The sequence below is a fragment of the Lottia gigantea genome (assembly GCF_000327385.1).
Source record: "Lottia gigantea unplaced genomic scaffold LOTGIsca_32, whole genome shotgun sequence".
Classification (NCBI taxonomy): domain Eukaryota; kingdom Metazoa; phylum Mollusca; class Gastropoda; family Lottiidae; genus Lottia; species Lottia gigantea.
This window is the reverse complement of record NW_008709073.1, coordinates 1,763,511-1,788,532: the sequence shown is the minus strand read 5'-3', so window position 1 is coordinate 1,788,532 and position 25,022 is coordinate 1,763,511. Positions and strand designations below refer to the sequence as shown.

General features: G+C 32.4%; 3 protein-coding genes across 3 annotated transcripts; all 3 read right to left on the bottom strand.

The window, feature by feature from the left end:
- Positions 1–4,863: 4,863 nt before the first annotated feature.
- Positions 4,864–5,079, bottom strand: LOTGIDRAFT_119885 (hypothetical protein; the record flags this gene model as incomplete). Its single annotated transcript, XM_009058040.1, has 1 exon — positions 4,864–5,079. One exon carries the CDS (start codon positions 5,077–5,079, stop codon positions 4,864–4,866), a length of 216 nt encoding a protein of 71 aa, XP_009056288.1.
- A 726-nt stretch (positions 5,080–5,805) lies between these two features.
- Positions 5,806–6,303, bottom strand: LOTGIDRAFT_119876 (hypothetical protein; the record flags this gene model as incomplete). The annotated part of the gene is made up of 1 exon (XM_009058039.1): positions 5,806–6,303. A coding segment is annotated over one exon (498 nt), but the record flags the coding sequence as incomplete, so codon positions are not given.
- Positions 6,304–16,934: 10,631 nt separating this feature from the next.
- LOTGIDRAFT_119832 (hypothetical protein) lies at positions 16,935–24,796 on the bottom strand (the record flags this gene model as incomplete). The annotated part of the gene is made up of 14 exons (XM_009058038.1): positions 16,935–17,153; positions 17,347–17,556; positions 18,306–18,393; positions 18,648–18,736; positions 19,150–19,245; positions 19,871–19,967; positions 20,671–20,749; positions 21,263–21,329; positions 21,680–21,770; positions 22,085–22,209; positions 22,394–22,513; positions 23,130–23,271; positions 23,989–24,216; positions 24,741–24,796. 14 exons carry the CDS (start codon positions 24,794–24,796, stop codon positions 16,935–16,937), a joined length of 1,707 nt encoding a protein of 568 aa, XP_009056286.1.
- Between the last annotated feature and the right edge of the window lie 226 nt (positions 24,797–25,022).

Here is a 25,022-nt window from a genome sequence, read left to right as displayed (position 1 = left end):
ATTGATTTAAAAAAAAATAGAAAAATATAATAAATACTATGTAGCCTATTATGAAGATCTCGAATAATAAAATTCATATTTAAGTCACTAAAGACTGTTCTTATCTCTGACAGCTTGTAGTGGGCGTATGTTACCTTACCTGGCAAGCTATCTTTATTTTCTTTAAATGGCAATGGCAGTAACTCTTACTAATTATTTTTCGATTTTTCTGATTTTCAATAGGGTTCATTCGTGTGTGATTACTAACACTCACAAAAGTTTCTTCTAAATTTGTCAAGAATTGTGCCTTCTGGAGTGTTTACGAGCTAAAACGTTTTTAAGAACAAGGGCAATAACGCATACTAAATATTTTTCAATTTTTCTGATTTTTGATAGGGTTCATCCTTGGGTGATAACAAACATTTACACATTTATCTTGAATTATAAAGACAGGTATTTCTATCTCATGACCATATTCAGTACATGAACAACTTCAGAACCTGTATTTCACTAGTTTTGTAGCAGTAAAAGGTGTCTGACATGTTTATTGACAACCATACATATTTCCTTGTATAGAAGTAGCCTAGTTCACATGGTGTCTCTTCACAGTCTACTTTTAAGGGGAATTTCATATTGCATTTATGAACCGATATATTATCTCATAATAAATATAGATAGAAGGGCGGGTTTTAGGATAGGCAAAAAATACCTTTATTATTGTAAAATTACATTTCTCAACCTATGAATATTTTTATGAAAATTATCTTCTCAAATCAATAGATAGGCCAAATGAAAATATTTCTGGAAAGTATAAAAAGGGTGTGTCATAGTATCTTAAATGCGTAAATTCAATGTACCGGTACGTAATTTATTGATGCAAGGAGTTCTTAGAAGAACAAAAGGTGAAGCAGGATAGGCCTATTTATAGCTTTTTAACATTTCTAAATGTGTTATATCCAACCTCAGGGGTTGAGTGTTGACTTTGAAATTGCTTAAGCAATGTTACTCAGTGTCTTTAATCCTTCGACTACTCCGACGGTTCATTTGAGATTTTATGTTGGCGAATTTAATAAAACGTTTTCTTGACGCTGACGCTGGCTTTGCCCTTAATCAAATCTTGCCCCCCCTAGAAAAATGTACCGGTCACTTTTTTTTAAAATAAACCTTTTCTTTTTCCTGAATCAATAGGAGCGGCAGGTAACTGAGTCTGAGTGAATAGCAAACAGTGGTCATTCTGGTCAGGCATTTTATGGTGGAGTAATTGAACCAGTCAGCTGCTATATTTTGATTATACCTAACGAAAAATAAGGTTATGGTTTTCAGAGCTGCGTTATGCGAAATGGTTCAACAAAATACTAAGTATTCCTATCCGTAGGCCTAGAACTGTTTTTAATTATCTTTCTGTTTATACTTAGCTGATTATGAAACCAGACATCATAGCTTTTTAAATTTAATTACATTAGAATAGATAATTTGATACAATTGAGTTCGTTGAAAATCATAAAAATTCTGCAGTAAAGCGTCATTGGTAAAAAAATTATTGGTCTGATACTGGATTGTAATCTGTCCCGTCTCAAAATTCAAAACATTTGATTGGTTGATTATAAATACTAACTAATAGACATATATTATCCTAAATTGTATTCATATGAATCAAACAACTAAACGTAGGAAAAATGGATAAATATTTGATCAAAAAAGACAAATTGCTTGATGGTTCCGACACTACTACGACTGACACTGGTATCAAAACCACAGCGGGCAACACAGCGGATGCAGTACCAAGATGCTCTGAAAAGACAGGAGTACCAGGTGACATTGGAAAAGAAGACGTTCCAAAGCAACCGAGAATAAAATTTCCAGCGAAGTCTGGGCTCCATTTTAGTAACAGCTGGTATTCGATCGATTTCAATGGCTGGAGTATTCAATGTCAAGGGACGCCCCTTTTTGATTTCCATGTCGGGTGTTTCACAATACATTTGCGGGTGCATAAAAATTCATCACTGAAGGCTACACAGATTGGAAGCATGCTGTAGGTGATACTGGAAAGGGCCTCGAGAAGCATAACAATTGAGGTGTCAAAACAATTTCTCCAAGATAACGTTGCCAAGACAGAAAAGCAGGACTCCAGTCTTGTTCTTCAAAAACTATACGAGCAGAAATTGGCTTTCCCTAAATTATATGCACTGGCTGCAAGCGTTGCCACATTCGGTTCTAGTACCGCTGTGTGTGAAAGCAGCTTTTCAACTCTTACTCGTGTTGACTCACCACAACGACGATCTATGACTCAGCTTCGCCAGCGCAATCTTGTTCTTCTTGCCTTCAACAGGAAGACCCAGAAAATTAACTTGGACGTATTTGTTCAACGTTTTGCCATAAAACATACCCGACTACGTTTAAACTAAAACGGCAATAAAAATGTAACGTATTATAACTTGTGTGTTTTAACAAAAATAATCTCGAATCTAAAATACTCCATGAAAGTCCGTTTCCCGACGTTTAATCGTCTGTCAAGGTGCTTTGCTAAATTGCCCCCCTCGATTGCACGTTTGCCCCCCCAGGAGTACTGGTCAGGCTACGGGCCTGGCGCGAAGCAGACCATGCTTACTCTTTTCAAAACACCTGATGGTACTTCTCTTTGGAGAAGTCCACTACAATACAACTTTAACTCTATTAACTAACTTGTACGAAGTTTTTTTTCATATTTATGTGAAATGACTTGCGAATTAACGATTTGATGGACTCCGGTAATTTGCCATCTCTTCCATGTTAAATCACGAAATTCAACCCTCTGTAACTTTTTCCAGAAATCTTGATGAAATATTTCTAATATGTCACATAAAAGGCTGACCAATACTTACTTTCTGGACAAAAATTCAATATATTAGCCAATGACCATGACATTCTTGAGTTGGTCAAATTGAAAGTAGACCACTATATTTTATCACAATCCGCTTGACTGTCACTGTTCACAATATAGCATTATCCTTTCGCATGTAAATCTCTCATTATCTCATCAAATCTGAAAGAAAAATGCAATTTCAGACATCAAATTCCAAATCTAGACCTAAAAAAGTCATATAAAAACCCCATAAGAAAGGAAGGGAGAAAGAACACGGACCACATTAGGCCTATGGGCTTACATTCATTAGCAAAGAACATGTTTTGGTGAACTGGGTTCCACAAAAATCTTACGATAAATTTTTTCGTCTGTATGGTATTTCTCAAATTGTAAATTCAACGACAAATCCCTTTTTTGAGAAACTGGGCCAAGAGTTCTTATAACGCGGGAACGACTACACGGTGGGTTATGTCCACTTCCATTTCGCCATTAGCAGAAAATCCCACCTGAAAACGTTGTAAATTGATTTAAAAATGGAAGGAAATGTGAGAATTTTTTTTTTTGAATAAAACGTTTTGAATAACAACTTTCTCTCAGTTCACATGCCCGTCTTTCTAGTGCATATTCTGTTAAATCTAAGAATTTGCGATTTAATTACGCCAGAAAATTTGTGCGTCAAGTGCGCGTGCCTTTCTATCAAGATTCACGCTGATCGAGAAGGGGGGTTGATGCGAAACTGTAACATTTCCTAACCAACTATTTCAAACACCTACTGACGAAATTTAAGGGACAGTTGCTCCATTTTGGGAGGTTGGTTTTAATCTTGAAAAATGGCGCATATGTTCTTCAAAGATCGTCGGTGGTTTACGATCGACAATCCAATGTTCAGATTTCTATCATGTCTGTTATTGGGAAGATATCGACATTGGAAAGAGTAAAATAATGAAAAAATAAATGATTAGGCTATTATAATCATTAACGAGCTCTCTTCCAGGATCTATCTCATTGGCCTTGACAATAGACAGCGATTTCGCGACGTACCCCATTTCACACGACGTGTGAAATATCAAAGAGATCATAGGTTTTTAACAAACATTAAGCCTATGATACCGGTCTCTATGTGAAATATCATTCATCATTATAAGAACAATATTTTAACTTATATTCTAGGCCTACGCTTCATATAGGCCTAGGTTTGTAAAAAGTCAACAAATGGATATTGTTTTTTTCGTTTTCATTGGATTTGTTTTCAATTGCAAAACAAATATACTTGATCCATGCTATGAAAATTTTCCGAGACGACGATGGAGACTGAACACCGTGTGGGTCTATGCAGACATTACAAACCTCATTAGTAAAGTGCTCATCTTATGGTAAAATAAAAACTTCTTTGAAATGACGTAAGCATAGCAATTTTTTTTATTTATATTGGACTACAGAAAATTGGTCATGATATATCAGTTATACAAACAAGGTGTGGGTAATGTGCGTTGTATCACAGACATAATGCAATAATATTTTCTTTGTCGTGTCTTGTTTAATTGAGTACAGACTCGCTCACATAAAAATCTAGTCGACATTCGTCCAATGGGTTTCACGGCCGACAACCAAATCTATCCGACATCGACATCCAATTTGTACATTCCTATTGCAGAACTGATTTAAGACATATCTATCTGGTCATGTCATGCAGTTGTTGGTGGCTTTCTGGCATGATTGATAACGTGGACACAAAATAAATGCTGATTATAGGTAAAATAATACAACACATATATCGAATTGATTATAACCGGACATAATATCTTTATGATCACGTAATACTTTGAGCATAGCCTATTTAGATAACTAAACTATCCTTCAAACTTATGCTATAAAAAATAAAACGACTGAGTCGAATCATATGAAAGGAAAAAATAAATCACACCGCGAAAACGTGCCTACAGTAGGTAAATCAATATATGGTAGTTTACATCAGCCTATCTCTCTTATAGAAATGAGGTCGCTAATGCAAAAAACAAGAATTATATACGTGGAATTACTATTCATGATAAATATATTTTCATTCTTTCTCGAATATGTTTTCTGCAGATTGGACATTCTGTGACTAGATTAGAACATTCTTCACACGTTACTAAATGTCTACAAGGAATAAATGTAACTTGTACCTCATTATCCATACAAATTTTACATGGAACATAAGCTTCCGAATTTAATGACAATTTGGAATCAAAGGAAGAAACAAATCTCTCTTCCGCCATTTCCGTGGTTTTATGATTTGGCATATTTTCTTTTGATTCGGTAGGCTTATTAGTAACAGTGTCGAGGGGATTTTGAGTATTCGGTTCATTTGGAATTTTTGGTATAGGTTCTGTCTTGGCTGGGGCATTGGAGTCGCATATTTCCTTTCCTTTTTGGTTTTGTTCCTGCTCTTCCAAAAGAGCGGAGCAAAGATGTGCTGCAGAGTCAAAATCTTTATGATGTTGTTTATAGAATCGTCTGATAAATTCTTCTATAACATACGACGGAAAGTCAAAAATTTCTTTAGCAGCTTCGACCTTTTCACTTGCTAATATTTTGGTCAATGCGTCCTCATCATTACCTAATTCTTCCGCAACGTTAGACGGATTTTCTTTTGTAGATATTGTAATATATTCGTCTTCGTCATTTCCTGTTTCGTCGTAAATAATGGCGCTCTCTCCTTCCTGAGTAGGGAATTTCAGGGGTTCTTCTTGAAAGGAGCGATACCTGGGCACACTGGCGCACTCTTTCATCATGCCTAAATTACATGGCATGTCGAGAACCGAGTTGTCTCTAGTCTTTGCAATAAACTTACTTGATTTGGGAAAATTTAATGATTCATGGTTAGTCAAGCTAAAATTATGCGTTTCACTTTCCTTAGTAAGTTCTGGTGAAACACATTGTTGGCTTAATTCCAATTTCAATATGGAGTCCACGTCATTAGTTAATTTCGGAAGACATTGTTTGATATAGTCACAGTTTGAAGACCAACGATAATGTTCTGCTATGGGGATATCTATAGATTCCCATTCGACTAAAATAACCGCACAACTATGACATTTTACCCTATCGCCGGGTCCAACATAATAAAACCCTGCATGAGCTAAAGACTCAATTGTGAGAAAACTCGGTAAGGACACCTTGTCGAAAGACAACATCCTATTTTCAACACTGGCGTATATTATTTTCACACTACTTTGACACATGATATCAGCTTTTATTGTAAACGTTAATAAAATTTCCTTGTAGTTTTGAACAAATACACATCCATTATTTACTTTATAATGTTCAACTAAAGGATTGGATTTACTGTGCCAATTTTCAATTGTTTGAGAGCATTCGCAACACTGAACCTGGTCTGCTTTCCCCGTATAATAAAATCCAAGTTTACTGAGTATAAAAGGGTCAGGATAACCTAGCGGCCATGTTGTAAATGTTTGAAGTCTCTCGAGCTGTGTAGTCATTCCACAATGTTTATAATTTAACCTACTTTTATGTCCGTCATCCATTACAACAGAATATATCTTAATATGACACGTATCCTCTAGTAACGACAGTTTTCGAGGGCTTAACATAATGTACGTTACATTTCAAAAATTTAAACACCATAGTGTAACGGCCTATCTGAATATAGGCCTAATATCACATAATGTAGACCCATTGTTATATTGTACTGCAATTCAAACACGCCACCGTATCACAAATTTATTTAATTTATACAAGTTCAGTTGAGATTATTCATGGTTGTGCAGTCTTAATATGTGGCTAACTATTCGCGCAGGTCTTAAATATAAAGATTATTAGGGAAATTCCCAACCAATAACCAATTGGACGAAAGCAATTGTGTACAAACCACGCCGCCATTCATCATACTTCCTTGAAGACACTCATTTTCCATTAGGCCTATCGACCGACCGACTTGAGATTATTATTTGTCTCCTCGTCACTCGGTGAAACTTTTGACAAGACTCATCGTGTCCAAACTATAACCATATTCGCCATACTTCGTTCATAATACCATGTCAAAACCCGTATTCGTGATACGATATAGACATTGTGGTAATGCTGGCAGGAAATTGATCAACAAATAGAACTTGATTTTATGCCTATGTTTAGACACCAGTTTCATGAAAACAAGTTACAAACTGGAGATTCTAGAAAATGTATGAGGAAATGTGATCCAACTGACAGACAAATAAACATTCTTGGATTGATCCAGATTCAAAAAATTCTAAGTGTTCTAGAAATATGAGTAAAAACTATCGGACTTGGAATATTAACTATAGTATTTATTGTAATGTTTTTATACTTAATCCACAGAATTGTGCTGCAAATATCTATATCTTTAAATCTAAAACAAAAATTTGAATTTAGTAGTAGGATATTTCAATGTCAATAAATATACCAAAGCATTGGCCAAGCAAATTGCTTTAAATTTTATCCCTATCAAATATCTGACTAAGATAAAATATGACAATCATGTAAATGACACTTTTAAAACTAACTTTATCTATGAAGGTATTTCAATATGAATTCCTAAAATGTAATTAATAATATACAGATAAATAAGATGCTAAACTTTAGGATTTAAATTACAATCATGATAAATATACAGAATTATTATACAATAAAACAAGTTTGAAGTATTCTCAACTTAAAAGCAAGGAAGTTAAAAAAAAGGGCTGTAGGGTAGAGTAGGTACATTGTATTGTGTCAAGAAACCTTCAGAATCCCCATTTTGATTAAAGAGGGCATTAGTCATGGTGTAGTGGCCTCTCCCTGGAAAATGTTCAAATGTGTTAAAACGGGAATCTTATGCGATTTTGAAAGTGATAGTAGAATAAGTTTTGTATATTTTATGATCCAATATGGTGAGATAGGGGATCCCAAAAAGCACTGCATTAATATGCCACTGACATATGGACTGAAAAGTTGGACTTAAAACGCATATAAATACAGATGGGTAAAGTATTGTTTGCTTGTTGTTTATAATGAATGAATATTTAACAATTGATTAACATGAAGTAAGTAGGTGTGTTATTGCTCTTTACAATCCCTTCAATAAACCAACCATGTAAATCAAATTCGTAGTAACCAAAATTATTATTACGCATCTTGACTGAAAAGTACTACAATATAGGTGGGTAACATTAACAATAGTACTGTATTGTATGTTAGTTGTTAGTAATGAATGGACATTAAGCGGGAGTGTTATTGCTTCGTAATGGTAATTTAGTTTTAGGTGTAGTTGTTTTAGTTGGTGTTTTATTGGCTCGAACTGATTTCTTCACCATTTTTGATGGCGGTTTCATACCACCATTTCTATTTTCTTTACATTCAGATTTCTGAAATATCCAAACAAAAGTACTTTAATTTTACCTACCATTAAATGGCCATTAATCTAGGTGAGGATAGCATACAAGGCAAAGTTGGATGGAAAATATCAACAGCATTAAAATTATCATTATTAATATTATACAAAGTTTATCCCTTCACATATATGTTACAACATGCCATACAATATAGGACTTAATGCATTAAAAGTACTTGAATACATGTATATAGAATAGATTACGTAAAAATATACAATAAATAAAGGATCTTAAAAAAGTGCTTGTGTAATATGAAATTTATGAAATGCGTTGCCAGATTAAATATTTGGCTAGGGAAATATTTACTCTGGCAACCCATTACATAAGCACTCTTTTAAGATCCTTTATTTATTGTATGTTTTTGCATACTTTATTTTATATACACATTTCAATTTTATTTGATAATTAAAACATTCAGCTTATTTAATCCCCAAATTCTTTTCTGTGTCATTTGGATTGTATTTCCATAAAAGTTTTTTATACTTAGGTATATAAATAATGAAGTAGGGCCAGATTTGATTACAACATGATAAGTCATGTGAAAGCCAGTAATAGTGTTCACAGCTAACCATCGATATTTGAGCCTTCAAATCCATGTGTCCAGAATTATCTGCGTTTGAAATATTGAATGTTAAAAAGACATGTCTTTCTTAAGATTTTGCCAAAAGCTTATACAGAAATGGTAGTTGGAATTTCTAGTTTGACGTATATTTGAAGGAATTATGCGATGTTCGTGGAGTTCTAGTAATTCTATTTACATTTATTCAAGACCCAAATCAACCACCCAAAATGGCCAGCCATAAATCATAAGCCATAAATCAAATCATAATTTGATGGGCACTGTGAGGTCCAATACTTAAATATTTATAGATCTTATTCTCCTAATAAATCTATTTTACAGGCTTACTCATTATGAAACTAATATTGGAACATTGCCAAATTTTAGATAAATTCTTATATGCCTATATATTTTGTAGATATTATACAGTTTTTAATCAATCTTGATGAAACTGGGTATGTATGTGTATATCAATAAGACTTCAGTCAAGTTGATGCAGAAATTCAAAATTATCACTTTCTTCTAAATTCCCATTACTTATTCATTATCAATTCCTTCAAAATTTAAGAACACAAATGCTTTATAAAGTTGTTAAAGACGGCTTATCGCAAGATTAAGATTTGTATTTCTAATTTTAATACATCTTCACAAGGCTATTACGAACTTTGTCTCATGCCTTGACTGTAATGGCCACTATTCTTGTATCTCAGTTTGACAATGCAGCAAGTTGATTGGATTGTTCACTAGTGAATCCAGCCAATCAGAGCTCTCTATAGAAAGTCTGTAAACAATTAGCCATAATATTCAGTCTTTTAGTCTTGGGCTCTGATTGGCTGTATTCATTGGCATACAATACAATTAAATAGCCTCATTCTGTGATACAGGAATAGTGGCTATTGCAGTCAAGGTATGATACAAAGTTCGTAACAGCCTTGTGAAGATGTATTAAAATTAGGAATACAATACTATATCAAAATTACAACTTAAAAATTCTGTTCTTCAGAAGAATTCTCTATAAATAATATTCATAATTCTAAAAAAAAACAATTCTAACAAATATCCCTTTACTAACCTTGCTTATCCTACTGATACTACTAATAGAAGATATACCAGAAGTAGAACTATTTACTAACCTTGCTTATCCTACTGATACTACTAATAGAAGATATACCAGAAGTAGAACTATTTACTAACCTTGCTTATCCTACTGATACTACTAATAGAAGATATACCAGAAGTAGAACTATTTACTAACCTTGCTTGTCCTACTGATACTACTAATAGAAGATATACCAGAAGTAGAACTATTTACTAACCTTGCTTGTCCTATTAATATTACTAATAGAAGATATACCAGAAGTAGAACTATTTACTAACCTTGCTTGTCCTACTGATATTACTAATAGAAGATATACCAGAAGTAGAACCATTTACTAACCTTGCTTGTTCTACTGATATTACTAATAGAAGATATACCAGAAGTAGAACTATTTACTAACCCAGCTTGTCCTATTGATATTACTAATAGAAGATATACCAGAGGCAGAAATATTTACTAACCTTGCTTGTTCTACTGATATTACTAATAGAAGATATACCAGAAGTAGAACTATTTACAGACGTATCACTACCTGCATCACTCAAATTATCAGCTATATCTTTACTCTATAACAAAATAGACCCAAATTAATTCTCCTTGAAGTTTGTCATATTAACATACATAGTTTTAAGGAATTATGTTGTCTAGTTTTGACACCAGGTAAAAGGGATTGTAAAGAAGTTTTCTAAAGCATCAATTTGCACCATTCTTATTTTAAATCAGATGTCTGTGGTTCCTGCAATTCCACTGAAAGTAAGTGTTTGATGATGTCACTAATTGCAAAATATTGCGGGTGACCGCATTATCATATAAAGCCCTTTACGATTGGTATATTTTAAGTTTCACATATTACTAACCTCAGTGGAATCTTTTCTAATAACCGGTACTGGTATGGTTTCTGCAAGTTCTAAATCTAGAGAGTTCGACAGATTAATAGCTAATGGATCAGGAGCACCCTCGTACATCTTCTGTAGCAACACATCATGACCATCTGTTTTAGATAGATTCCTAGGATAACTGAACTCTCTTCTCTGGGGTGTTAAACCTACAAATAGAGAAGTTTCAAATTTAATGGTTTCAACATATTGAAGCAGACCATGCCTGAAAAAACAATATGTCCTATTCTTATAATTGTCATTTGTTGCAAGTTATGTTTTACATGGGGGAAACTCTGATGTTGGCAAATGGAGGGGATAAGCAACCATATCAAGAAATGAAATGGAGTTTTACTTCTTACTGCCTGCACCAGATTGGGCTAAAAAGGATGAGAAACCATATCAAGAAATCTTTTTCAATTGTCTTTAGTAGTTGTACCACACAATAATGGTGAATAATAAGTTTCTCAGGTATAAGCTTATCATAAGGTGTTTAACTATCAAGACATCATGGAATCAATTTCAGGAATAAAATGGTACTGACCTGTAGGTATATCAATAGTAACATTGTCTAAGTACCCGATAACATCAGTATTTCTGTTACAAACATCAGTTGATAAGTCATTAGTATATTGTGTTATACTATTGTGTTGATTGGTGACTTTATCGGTACATGTCTTGACGTCAGTTTCAGTCTTTTCTTTATTATTACAAATAGTTTGTAGTACTTTATTACTATCTGCTTTGTAAGTGCTTTTCAGATTCTGTAACACAACAAGACCAAATTTCAAATTTAAACTATGAAGCTAATTCAAGGGAGGGAACTGTCTGATCTTGGTGTGTTTTTTGCTAGCATAACACAAAATTGCAGAACAGCTTAACTGTAAAGTCAATGCTTATTCAAAAATCATTCCATGTTTCATGCTTACAAAGTAGGCATCCACTCCTGTCATGTAAGGTATGAGTTCATTTCAATCAACTGATGTAGGCAATAGTTAATTTCAATCAACTGATGTAGGCAATAGTTAATTTCAATCAACAGGCATGTAGGAATTAGTTCATTTCAATCAACAGTAATGTAGGCATCAATTCATTTCAATCAACATTAATGTAGGCATCAATTCATTTCAATCAACAGTCATGTAGGCATCAGTTCATTTCAATTACCAGTCATGTAGGTATCAGTTCATCTCAACCTGTCAATCATGTAAGTATGAATTCATTTCATTTAGTCATGTAGGCATCAGTTCATTTCAATCAACAGTCATGTAGGTATCAGTTCATTTCAATAATTCCTAGTCATGTAGGGATCACTTCATTTCAATTTGATCTGAAATTGGACAAACCTGTGTATTTTGAAGATGAGTTGATAATGATGAATTTACAAATGATTCACAATTTTCAAGTTTCTCTTCTGTTTCACTGCAATGTTTTTCCCAGGTCTGTAAGACAATTGATAATTTATAAGAAATGTATTTATATAACATTGTCATTTATAACATAATGATTTATTTGTATTTCACATTTTATGGAATGATTTGTCTAAATAAATACATCAAATCCATGTGTGCGCAGAATTATTAAAATAACACCTCGTAAACTTAAGATACTAGTCACTTAAAATAATGAGTAAAATTCGTAGTTTGAAGTATTTTGTAAAGGAATTACATGATTTTCGTACATTTCTAGTACTTCTGAAGACTATTTACATATATTCAAGACTAAAATCAACTGTCCCTATAAGAAATGCTTCATAAAACATAAAAGCAATGAACTGAGAGCAGAAGTGTAATTGTTATGTTGTGATCTAAGGCAGTTCGTTTTTTTCTAAAATCAATGCAAAATGTGCTGAAAAGTAAATTGCTATGATATAAGAATGTGTCAATACCTGTATATGTGATGTAACAGAATTTGTGATATCAGTATGTAATGTAGATAATTCTTCTTGATTTTTATCTAGGCCTTCTTTTACCTACAAAATATACTAAATTTTCAATACTTTTCAAATAGCTCCCTATTATTGGAAAATATTATATTCATTAGTACAGCAAGTTACAAGATTTTTTTTTTACTGTTTGCAAATTTTCATGCAGTATTGAGCTGTATATGAATATTATTAATAAAGTATTAAATTATAGAAAAGTATTTGCACAAGCCAAACTTGTCGTTTAATGGGTTCGCTATTTAATAAATTTGATTACCTGTGTTATATTTTGGGTTATTTGTCCACAACTTGAGCTAGCATCATCCAAAATTTCTTTTTCATTCTTTTTAATCAACTCTTGTACATTTTCAGTTTGTCTGTAATAAAAGATATTCTTTAGAAGAATTGTCAAGTCTATGCCATAGATAGGCATAGATTATTAGATTACCATGCATCAGCCATTTTGAATCCAGAACGAGGCTCATAACACAAACACTGCATAAATTCACCACCTATGCCTCCTCCATTCTCATTGGCTCAAACCTTATCAAATTTTACATCATTAAAATCAAAGTTGCTTAAAGCTATTTACTGATATCCTCAGATAAAGGTTACCATCACACATTTCTGAGAAAAGCTAGTTTTGAGAAAATCTTCTCGCTATTAATCGGGGGTTCGGTGACATCACATAGTTTATTGCCATTTTTTCAATAGATGATATAATCTGCATTATGAGCCTCGCAATCGCTGTGTTCCAAATGAGGCTTGAATATTGTTTATAGTGATAGATAATTTTGTAGCCCATTACTGATTAGTCGCAAATTTTGCAGTCAAGACATGACCAATACTTGATTTCCAACAGAAGATATTGATCCTGTCATTTCAGCTGCCCAGCGGGTCATGTCCAGAAAATAGAAGTCAATCAACATCCCTGGTCTATTGATATGGATTATATCTCTTTTAATATTCATTTCACCAGCTGATAGAGTTAAATCTCAACTATCCTTATCCCTTCTTAGAATTGAAATCTGAGAAATGTGATGATATAAATATGGTAAAGAGTTCTGTACTTACTGTTCTAATGAATGTTTAAATGTAGCGTTACCAGTCAGATGTTCTACACAACTACTTTCAACCTGAAGTTATTAATAGATCATAAATATCAAAATGTAAAGATTTCCATATTAAGGAGATAGAAAAGTTAGAAAACCTCTTTACAAAGTGTCTGATGGCTTCACTAATAGCTAAGGGTGAAGATTATGTGATTAGTGACGTCATCAAACACTAAGTTGTAGTGGAATTGCAGGAACCACAGATGTCTGATTGAAAATTGGAATGGTGCAAATTGATTCTATCAGTGTCCCCGATACGCATAAAAAAAAATTTGTAATCCTTTTTACAATCCCTTTAAATATGTAAACATTTCCATTCTGATTCAATTAATTTCCAAAAAAAAAGTTAATTTAAGATTGCTGTTGGTTAAACATTGTTAAACAAATAAAACTCTCAAACAGAAGATATACACTGAAGATATAAAGTTGATATTTACCATTTTCGTCTGTTGAGTAAATATTTTATTTTGCTGACTAACTAATTCTAAAGTTTCTTTTAACTTCATCTCTAATTCCTGTCCAAAATTAAATTTAAAACATTATGTATAGGGTTTTACAATATTACAATTTATAACCAAAAAAATTGGAATTTGAAATCACTTTATGATACTGAGAAAATAAACATTAAAAGATTTAAAGGGGAATAGCAAATAACAATTTAAAAATTACCGCTTTTTTTCCCATAAGGGCAATAACTCTCTGTTCATTAAAATAATATCTAAATCTCATTAATATGTATAAATTGAAACCATACCTGTTGTAAGTTACTGTAAGATGTATTAGAAGTTAAAGTCTGTTTCTGTAAAGTGGTAATAGTATGGTCTGTATCAGATATATGTGTATTAACAGTATCTGATATAGCTTGTATCTCAGCTTTCAAACTAGCTGTATGTTTGTCTAATAACTTAGCTTGGTCTTCTTTCTGTAATAAACAATGAAAAACACACACTTACATAACCATCTTTAAAAATTGAAAAGGTATTTCCATTAATCCATACTTAAATCTTTCATCAGATCTCCACCACTTTTTTTTTCAGAGGTGGGGATAGAATATGGTTAGTCACCACCACTTTTGAGGCTAAAACTCAAAAATCACATGGACTATATTGAATCAGGAAGACTAATAGTTTAAGAATAAAGAGTTACCTGTTTGCCTATAAGAGTTACTAGTTGTAATAAAGCTGTACAATGTGTATGTAATGTTGTCTGTATAGAGGTAACTGTAGGTAACAGTAACTTCTCCTTTGTATCAGTTAAATTAGTAACTTCACCACTCTGAAATAAATAATACAAAGGTTTGCATTGGCCATGTAAATCTTGTTAAATTAAATCCCCTACAACTGACATGTTTCAGATACCTAATAAATATCAGCAGTTTTCAGATACCAATCACATAGCCAATTTTCGGTTTTCAGACACCCCAAAACGTAATGAGATTCCAGATACCGGTAGCTTAAAAATGATCAGGTTTAAGAAACCCCAAAACACAATCTGGTTTAAGATATCTTAAAACATAACAGGATTTTAGATACCAGATACATAATCAGGTTTTGAGGTTTCAGACTCTCAATAAGATAATCAGATTCCAGGTACCTAAAACATGATCAGGTTTCAGAAACCCCAAAACACAATCTGGTTTAAGATATCTTAAAACATAACAGGATTTTAGATACCAGATACGTAATTGGGTTTTGAGGTTTCAGACTCCCAAAAAGATAATCAGATTCCAGGTACCTAAAACATAATCAGGTTTCAGAAACCCAATAACACAATCCGGTTTAAGATATCTTAAAACATAACTGGATTTTAGATACCAGATACATAATCAGGTTTTGAGGTTTCAGACTCCCAATAAGATAATCAGATTCCAGGTACCTAAAACATGATCAGGTTTCAGAAACCCCAAAACACAATCAGGTTACAGAAATCTTAAATCATTACAAGGCTTTAGATACCCAATACATAAGCAGGTTTGAGGTTTCAGAAACCCAAACACATTAGGATTCAAGATATCTTAAATCATTTCGATACCCTTTACATAATTAGATTCCATATAACTCAAAAGATTTTTGTTGAACTTTATTTTTCCAAAACAAATGAATACCTTCGTTGTTGTTAGATAATGTATAATATCATCAATATCTGTTGTTTGTTGTTGTGTTGATGTTTGTTGTTGTTTATCTATTATATCAACATTGTTGTTAACTATTTGTAATAAAGAGTTGACATCATTTATGATTCCATTCATTTCTCCCAAACGATTCTTTAATAATGTATCTAAAATACAAAATTATTTAAAGTAGCAGTGGCTATATAATAATCCTAATGAAAATCATGTTTATAAAACAAAGAATACAGCACCAGTGTGTATACACTGTTGAATTGTTGTCAGATGGTATACAATGGTTTAAGGGACAGGTAGGCTACTTTGTGGAGTTGATTTTAGTCTTAATTATATGTAAATAGTCTTCAGAAGTACTAGAAATGTATGAGAATCACATAATTCCTTCAAAAATATCTCAAACTAGGAATTTTACTCACTATATCTATATATTTTTTTTCTATATATCACAGAGGATCTTAATTGATGAGGTGTCATTTTAATTTTCATGGATAATTCTGGACACACAGGGATTTGAAGGCTCAAATTTTAGCGGTGAGCTGTGAACACTATTACTGATTGGTTAAGCTAAAAAATTCTAGCTTCTGAGACTAAAGTATGATTGGTCAAAAAATGGCCTACCCGTCCCTTTACGGGTAGTAAGAGTTCAATATTTTTTTTTGTAATAGGAATAAGGTTTAAAGATCATGGTTCGACATTTTTGGGTCTTCTTCAGTAGTACTATAACTGCACAGAAAGCTCATGATCCCTTCAAAAATATCTCTAACTAGAAATTTTATCTGAAAAGGCGAGTCATCAAGTTTCAAATGTAGATAATTCTGGAGACATATTTTCTAACTTAAAACAAAAATTTAGGTTATACAAAAATCATACTTTAGAATACTGTAACATGCAGTGAATTAAGACATCTGAGTATTTTAAAAATCTGAACAATCCATCTTTAATTTAGATTAGATTTTCAATAACATTTTCATTGGTCCCTAGAATTACATTGGCCTTACATTTCCATCAGGACAACACTAATTTCTGTGTTCATCTCTTACCTATTTGGTCCAATGACGATTGTTTATAACCATTCTGAGTTTGGGCAAATTCTTCCAATTTGGTTTCCATGGTAGCAATGCTGTTTTGAAAATCTTCTCTAAAAGTTGATCTTTGACCTTCATTTTTACTTTCTACATTTTTTTTCCTATCTAATTTAGCATGTAATCCACTAACATCACTAGTAGATGACTCAGCTGTATCAAGGAGCTAAAATAGAATAAAATGAATGGAGTTTTACTTCCTACTTTTCCGTATCTGATTTGATTTAAGGATGAGAGATTATGTCATACAGTGTGCAATGAGGGAAATTTTTCCAGGACAACAACATAAGCCTATTAATGATCTCTTACTATTAACCATGCTGAAAATTCCAAAACAACATTAGAAATAACCAACATACCTCTAAAGCCTCTGAATATAAGGCTGCCTCTGTCTTGACATGTTCAGTTACAAGATATTTCTGTTCATTTCTATCTTTCTCTGTTATCTGTAAGGTTTTCTCTGTTCTATCAAGATTTTCAGCTGTTATCTCTAGATTTTGCGATGTTACAGCTAACTGTTCTGTTGTATCTTCTAAGTCTTTCTTGGTATCTTCAAACATTTCTGTTAACTATAAAATGAATACAGAGAGGTTTTCAGTCAAGTTAGGGCTTAACAGTTAACCATTTAAACAACCCAGCTTCGTATCTGACATAATCTGTTTTATTGGGTGACATTTGGGTCTATTCAAATGGGAAGCATACAGCATAAAGATTGAAAACTTCTGTATGGAAATTCTTGAAAATCAAACAAGCATAGTTCAATGCATCTAATAATTTTTATGGCAACTACTATAATAAAGAATTTAAAGGGACATTCCGCTTTTTTCGTCCAAATTTGTGAAAAAATATTAAACCAAAATGTATAGAAATGCATCCCATGACATATCTGAAAGTTTTAACTAAAAAAATCCAGCCGTTAATTTTTTAATGCCAAAACTTTTAAAGTTTGTTATGATTTTTGCTTTCTGTTAGAAAACTAGTGTAAGGATTTGAGTAAAATAAACGCCTTATTGTAGAAAAATATGTCTCCTACGTATTCTAAAGATTTTAACTAAATATAACGAGCCATTTTAAAGCTAATCACCGAAACTAGGTCAAACTGCTTACAATTAGTACTCAGTTTTTAATTAACCCTTTTAAAACAAATTCAGTTTGATCAAGTAAATACATAGATAGAAATAACATACTTTAGAAATATTTTCAGGTATAATTTACGACTTTTTCATGAAAATGTTTCACTAAAAAAGCAGAATTCCCCTATAAAATAAAACAAGTGTCCAGAAGTGACAAGATTATCAAATTAGAGCAATACTTCTACCTTGGACATTTCTTCTGTTAAAAACTCAATCTTGTCTTCCATTTCTTTAATAGACTCATCTTGTCTTATTAGTTTATTCTGCATAGCACTGAAATATTCATATCACATCATTTTATAACTCATAAAATCATTCTGACTATGGAAGACTGTCTTTGTATCAAGTTACGTTCTCAGTAGTTTGATGTATCCATTTAGATAATTATTTGGCTTAGCCTGTAAGTGAGGCTCTCAACTGATTCTTCCAAAATCATGAGAGTCAGCGCCAGATGTCTGTTAGTTAGTCCCCACCAAGGTGCATGTGTTATTTCCCACAAAGATACGTAGAGTCACAAATTTACATACACATAATTATCTTCAGCTATAAAAATACCATTTTTCTCTCTCGCTGCTTGTAAATCTCTTCTTAATCTTTCAATTTCTTCATTATATTCCTAGGAAAGATAAAACATGTAACTGTATACATTATTCCATTATATATTTCAGAAAAAGAATGTGAGCTTTTATATTTTTCACAGCAGACGTAAGAATCTTGTCTACCAAATGACCATTGAATTCATTTCCGGAACTTGGAAAACATGGGCAGCAAATCGTAGCGAGCAAAGCTAAAGGGCCTTGGTGTGGTCAACTGGAAGCCAGAGGGTTTCTGCAATATTTATGGACCTCTATTTCCTTGATGTCTGCTGCCGCCCTATGCACTTCCATTTTCCAATGAGTAATTTTTTCCAGGTTATTTTTTTTGGCTTATCCGTAAATGAAATGATTCTGCAACCCTTTCTATTTGAAGCTACACTTATTATCAAACGTAGACAACATAAGTGACAAAAGGAATCTCAAGGTTACTTACTTTCAACAAAGCTTTCTTGGTAAGTTTCTGGTTCACTTCAGGTCTATTCATAATATTCTTAGCTCTGTGAGCATAATCTAATGTACTTAATGTTTCCTACAAAATATAATTACCACTCAGTTATTCAAGTTAGTCCAGAATCCAAAATCAACTATTTTCTGGAATCTTGCAGAATTTCCAAAATTGATGAATTATTAGGCATATAAACAGTTATGATTAAAAATATTCACAAAAAAGTTGAAAAACAGGTGATGTCCATGACAAAATTTTTTAACCAGACCAATTAGGTTGAACCTATGGATATTTCCACCCAATATTCGAATCCTTTCTGTTGGTATAATTCAATCATACATATGCCATATTCAATTTTAAACACAATGTTTATTGTGGAAGGCTAAATCACATCTTTTTGTGTTCACCTAATTGATTTTTAGGCTTTGGAAGCTTTAAGGTGTATTTGAGAACTCCAGATTGTAAGATATGCAAATGTGTAATAAATTATAAACTAAAAGAGACATTCCGCTTTAACAATTTATAACAAAAGAAAGTGAAATTTTCGTTTTGTTCATGGATGCCATGGAGCATTTGTAACTGCGCATAGGCTGTACTCAAGACTGTACATGCACATACAACCTATGACTGTGATTTAGATAGGTTTTCTTCTTTTGATAGTCACACTTGCAATGTCTAGAACATAACGTATGATATGTTAATGACTTACATCTAAATTACAGGAAGCTGGTGAAATGGTAGCTATAATAGATGTTTTAGTTCTTCCTCCAAGTGAATCTTGTAACAATCTTGTCAACTTGCTCTCTCTACAAACCAAATAAGATATTTCACACTTTTTCAAAAAAGTTTTGACGAGCGCTGGATATAACCAAGAGTCCTAACAAGACATCATCTTCAGTTAGTGATCTGATCATTGTTCAATAATAGATGATCTGACCTTTGACATTAAAATCGACCTTGACATTTGCAACTCAGTAAGCTTAGACATTTTCATATCCAAGATATCAAGCGTCGGAGAATTTCAGCGCAATATTGTTTCCAGAACCTTATTGGTCAAATAGAAAACCTGTTAATCAATGAAATTGAGTGATATCCATCTGCTAACCGCCATTATCAATGATATTTGATTAAGCTTTATGAAAATACAAGGTTAAAAATGGGTTTCCTTATTTTTTAGTTGGTGTTTCTAATGAATTATCATGTATTCTTAATCATATCATTATGTTCTTATTGCATATAATTAAGAGTTTTAACCAATCATAAAAGTCCTTGTATGTACAGTTTGGATAAACAAAAGAAGAATTTCTTTATCAGTTATTCATTGGAATTCTGCTGGTAATTCTCTTCTAATTTAGCTAATTATGAATCAATTATGGACATGTGAGACAAACTGATATTTTTCCAAGCCATTTGAACAACTCTATTTTCTATTCATATAAGTATTAGCATTTTCATAAATAAAAATAAGGGAACCCATCTTTAAGTTGTCTACTTCTATCTTAGTCTTACCTATAAGGAACATGAGGTGCATGTTCAACTAAAGCTGTAATAACTCTTCCTAATGTTAATAAACTTTGGTTAATATTTCCTGAAAATATTTCAAAATAGAACATCTGAATGGATATTATTTGACAAGCAATGCACTACAAGTGCGTTATCATAGACCTTATTCACGCTGAAAGTGATGTTCATAACGCAAATTACGTCATCCACTGATAAGACGGCGATGTCATATGAAGGGATATCCTATTTGTCATCACTTAACACCCTATAATCAGTGAGAAAATAGGCCTAAAACTGTCCTTTCTCAGAAATGTGTAATGGCAAACTTCATCTAAAACCATCATTAAATAATTTATCAATTCCAAATTGAATGATGTAAAATATTATTAGTTTTGAGTTAGTGGGATTAGAGAAGAATGCTTCAAGACACCAAGGTGCTAGGTAAAAACTTGTTTTTGTTAAGAACATCTTCTTTCAATTCTAATTTGAATCAATTCTAGTCAAATGTCTACACATGTTATTGTAAATAATATATTATATATGATCTGTAAGTAATCAATAATCAGCCCTTAAAGTTTATAGTATCATTGAACATTACCTGCTTCTCTTGCTCTCTTATCAACAGCTCCAGATCTACCTATATTCTCACTTCCTGCTAAATCAACCTGTAAAACACATTGATCTCTGTACAACATATCACATCAAAACACATCAAAACAAACATATGTGTATCAGGATACTTCGCAATACCATGGTCATATAATTCTTAAAACTCACATCAGATGGGACCTTGTATACAAGAAGCTGACACCAGAAATTGAATCAAATTGCTCAGTCTGATGTCTTGCTGTTTTTGCATCTGATTGGACTATTGATTTGTGCAATTCCATGCAATGCATAATACCAGGTCAGCAGAATAACTTTCTAGTGAAGAACAGCTCATAGTACATGGGGCCTAGTTCTATACGTGGGTATTAATAATAATCATGGAGATGTGTGTATAAAAACTACATACCAAGTATAATTTACCAGTTTTCAACAATTCTTCACCATCTATAGTGTTTTCTTTGATATGTATAGTAACAGAGAACACACTGTGAGAACGACTGAAAACATCATATAACTACATATCAAATAACTTTAAATTTTACGCGTTTTTGCAAAATTACTTGTAGTTTTAAGGAATTATGCTGTATAGTTTTGACACCAAGTTAAAGGGATTGTAAAGAGGTATTCAAATCAGGGACACTGATAGCTTCAATTTGCACCATATTTTCAATCAGATGTCTATGACTCTTGCAATTCCACTAAAACTTAGTGTTGGATGGCATTAGTGATTAGTGACATCCTCAAACATTTAGTTTTAGTGGAATTGCAATAACCACAGACGTCTGATTGAAAATCTGAAAGTAAATCATACCTTGAAGTAGCGTTCATCAATGTAGCAGCAGTTTGTCTTCTAGCAGCACCACGTTCTAATATCTGATACACTTCATTTTTATTTCTTACTACTACATCTTCTAAACCTTGTATAATCACTGATCCCTAGAAAAACAAACAGTTTGTGTAAATTATACAAGAGGTGCTTGTTTTTGTCTTTGTTTAATATATCAAGCTCAGTCTAATACCTTGACATAACTTGGCACACTTTGCCAGATTAAATATTTAGATGACCTTGTACAGTACTTATTGTATTCCAAAAGTTAAACAAATAAATGATTACTGATACCTTTTTAGTGGCATCATCATAAATTCTGAGTCTGAGAGAATCTTCTGTTGAACCAAGTAAATCAAATAACTCTTCATTATACAATTCTAAATATGATACACGCACTGAAAACTCAACTTCCTAAAATTATATGATAAATCTTCTTTTAAAGACACTCCTCAACAATGTCTTCAAACAAAAGTCATGGCTACAAGAAACAGAAACTTGGTGTCCAATGGCATATCGTGGGTGACCACTTGAAACCTGGTATATGCTATATTTCATCATTTTGACTTTTTGGTACTGTTTGAACCCCTTATTCTTAGTCTGAGTGTAAATAAACCCAAAAACCACTAATTAAATAACACATATATAATCAATCAGATTTAAAACCTCGTAAACATTATATTATATGAGGTTCAATGTTCCTTTTTCTGTGGATGAAAACGAAAAACCTCATATACTGTAGTATTATACGAGTTATTAGTTGAATAGGACGAGCACTCAAATTGTTATACAAGGTTTAAATTTTTAAAGAATAAAAATCACGTATAGCGGTAAAAAAATAATAAAAAATAGTTTTTTCTCGAAAAAGAACTTCGCGTCATAAATAGTTATACGAGGTTTCAAGCGGTCACCCATGATATATATTGTTCTTCATGAAGAAAATATACTAAAAATTCAGCTTGTGGAAATTTTGGGATGTTCTTTGTGATGGTTTTTTCAACGTCACATCAACGCTATACCAGCCACTCACCTGTGTTGAAAGCTTTTCAAATATGTGATACATAGCTCTAGGTACAATACCAGCTAAAGGATCATCTTCCCAAGAAACATCACTGTCTTTACTTCTTTCACCTTCCATAGTAAATGTTTTACCTGTACCAGTTTGACCATATCTACCAACAAAAAATTAATATCAAAATATCTAAGAATACTATGTGAATCACTGCTTTAACTCAGCAGTCTTAGGCTATATGTTCTATATGCTGGTCTATTTTGAGCTCAATCTAAACTTGTTTTTTTTTAAAATTCAAATCTAAATTTTATATTTCATACAAAGTCACCAAAATCTACATAAATGAATCCCTTTGTTTGGACTTAAAAATCCAGCCAACGCCCAAAATATCTAAGTCTTAAGTAAACTTTTCAAGTTTGTTATGCTTTTTGAAAGCTGTTGAAAACTACTAAAAAAATATAAGCAAAATAAATGGCTAAGTGCAGAGAAATATGTCTCCAACATATTCTACAGGTTTTAACTAATAATATCGAGCCATTTTAAAGTCCAACTCCATTACTAGGTCAAGCTACTTAATTAACAATTAGTACCCTCCATTTTAAATTTTAAAACAAATTCAGTTTGATCAAGAAAATACATAGATATAAATAGCATACTTTAGAAATATATTCCGGTATAGTTTACGACGTTTTTAATAATAAATTTTTTAACAAAAAAAATGGAATGCCCCTGTAAGAACAATAAAGTGATGTCAGTTGATTTATTTTAGAACATTTTTGACAGAAGTCCTGAGTGTTACACTGAGAAAACTGAGATGGGAAAAATTCATTTGTTGCTGTACTGACAAACAATAATAGAAGTCTGCAGAAATACTTACGCAAAAATGGTACAGTTGTAGCCCTGTAAAACTTCATCAACAATGGGTGTAACAATACTTTTATATACATCAATTTGTTTACTAGATGGAGGGAAGACATGATCAAAATTAAACGTTTTTGTGTAGGGATTGACACCAAGTTTTTCCTTTACTGTCACCTCTTTCTTATCTTTATTACAATCAACTATAGAATAAGAGGCTTGTTTCTTCTCGATTCCATTCAAAGGTCTGAAAATACAAACGAACACGCAATTCAATTGATTTTTTGATAATAAAGACATGTCAAAGTATGTCCACAAGTAGGTTCACGACTTGGCTGTTACAGCTTCATTTGATATATAATATGGTACCTACAAAGATCTACCAAGTTGAATAAAAATAGTTGAAACCTTTTATTTAGAAATATACAATAGGCCTACATGCATGAATATAGCCTATATAGGTTACACCACTGCCACTGTATATTAGAGCCAGAGGACTATTTTCAGTTTAGTTTAAAAATGTAAAATAATTCTAATCAAATATTATTCCTACGTCGTACGATAGGGCCTAGGCCTAAGAAACCGTAAATAGGCTATGTTAAAGTGGTATGATAAGCTTATTTCAGAAATTTTACTTTCAAAAGACCTTATTTGAGAAATGAGAGATAAGATAAAAATCCATGCTCATGGTCTAAAAAAGGTCGAAGTCTAAGATGTTTCAACAATCTGTACCGTGTAATGAGTAATGTCTGTTATTAATGGTCTACCTACCGACATCTCAAAGACACTTGAATTTTCTGATCTTTTTCAACTTTCCTTGAAGCCATTATTAGTCAATTTTCACTCATAAAAATCTAAAATTCATTAAAATCATGTAAATTTCCGAAGAGCCAAATGTTTTCGAAAATGAATCTCAAAATTTTATAGCCAATCAAATTGGATCTTTCAAACAAAACGGATTGAAATCTGAGTTTTGATTGGCCAGTATCAGCCGGAAGTTGTAGTTTTGATTACATAGAAGGGTTGTCTCCCGTTGAAAAAGTTTTTGGAGTT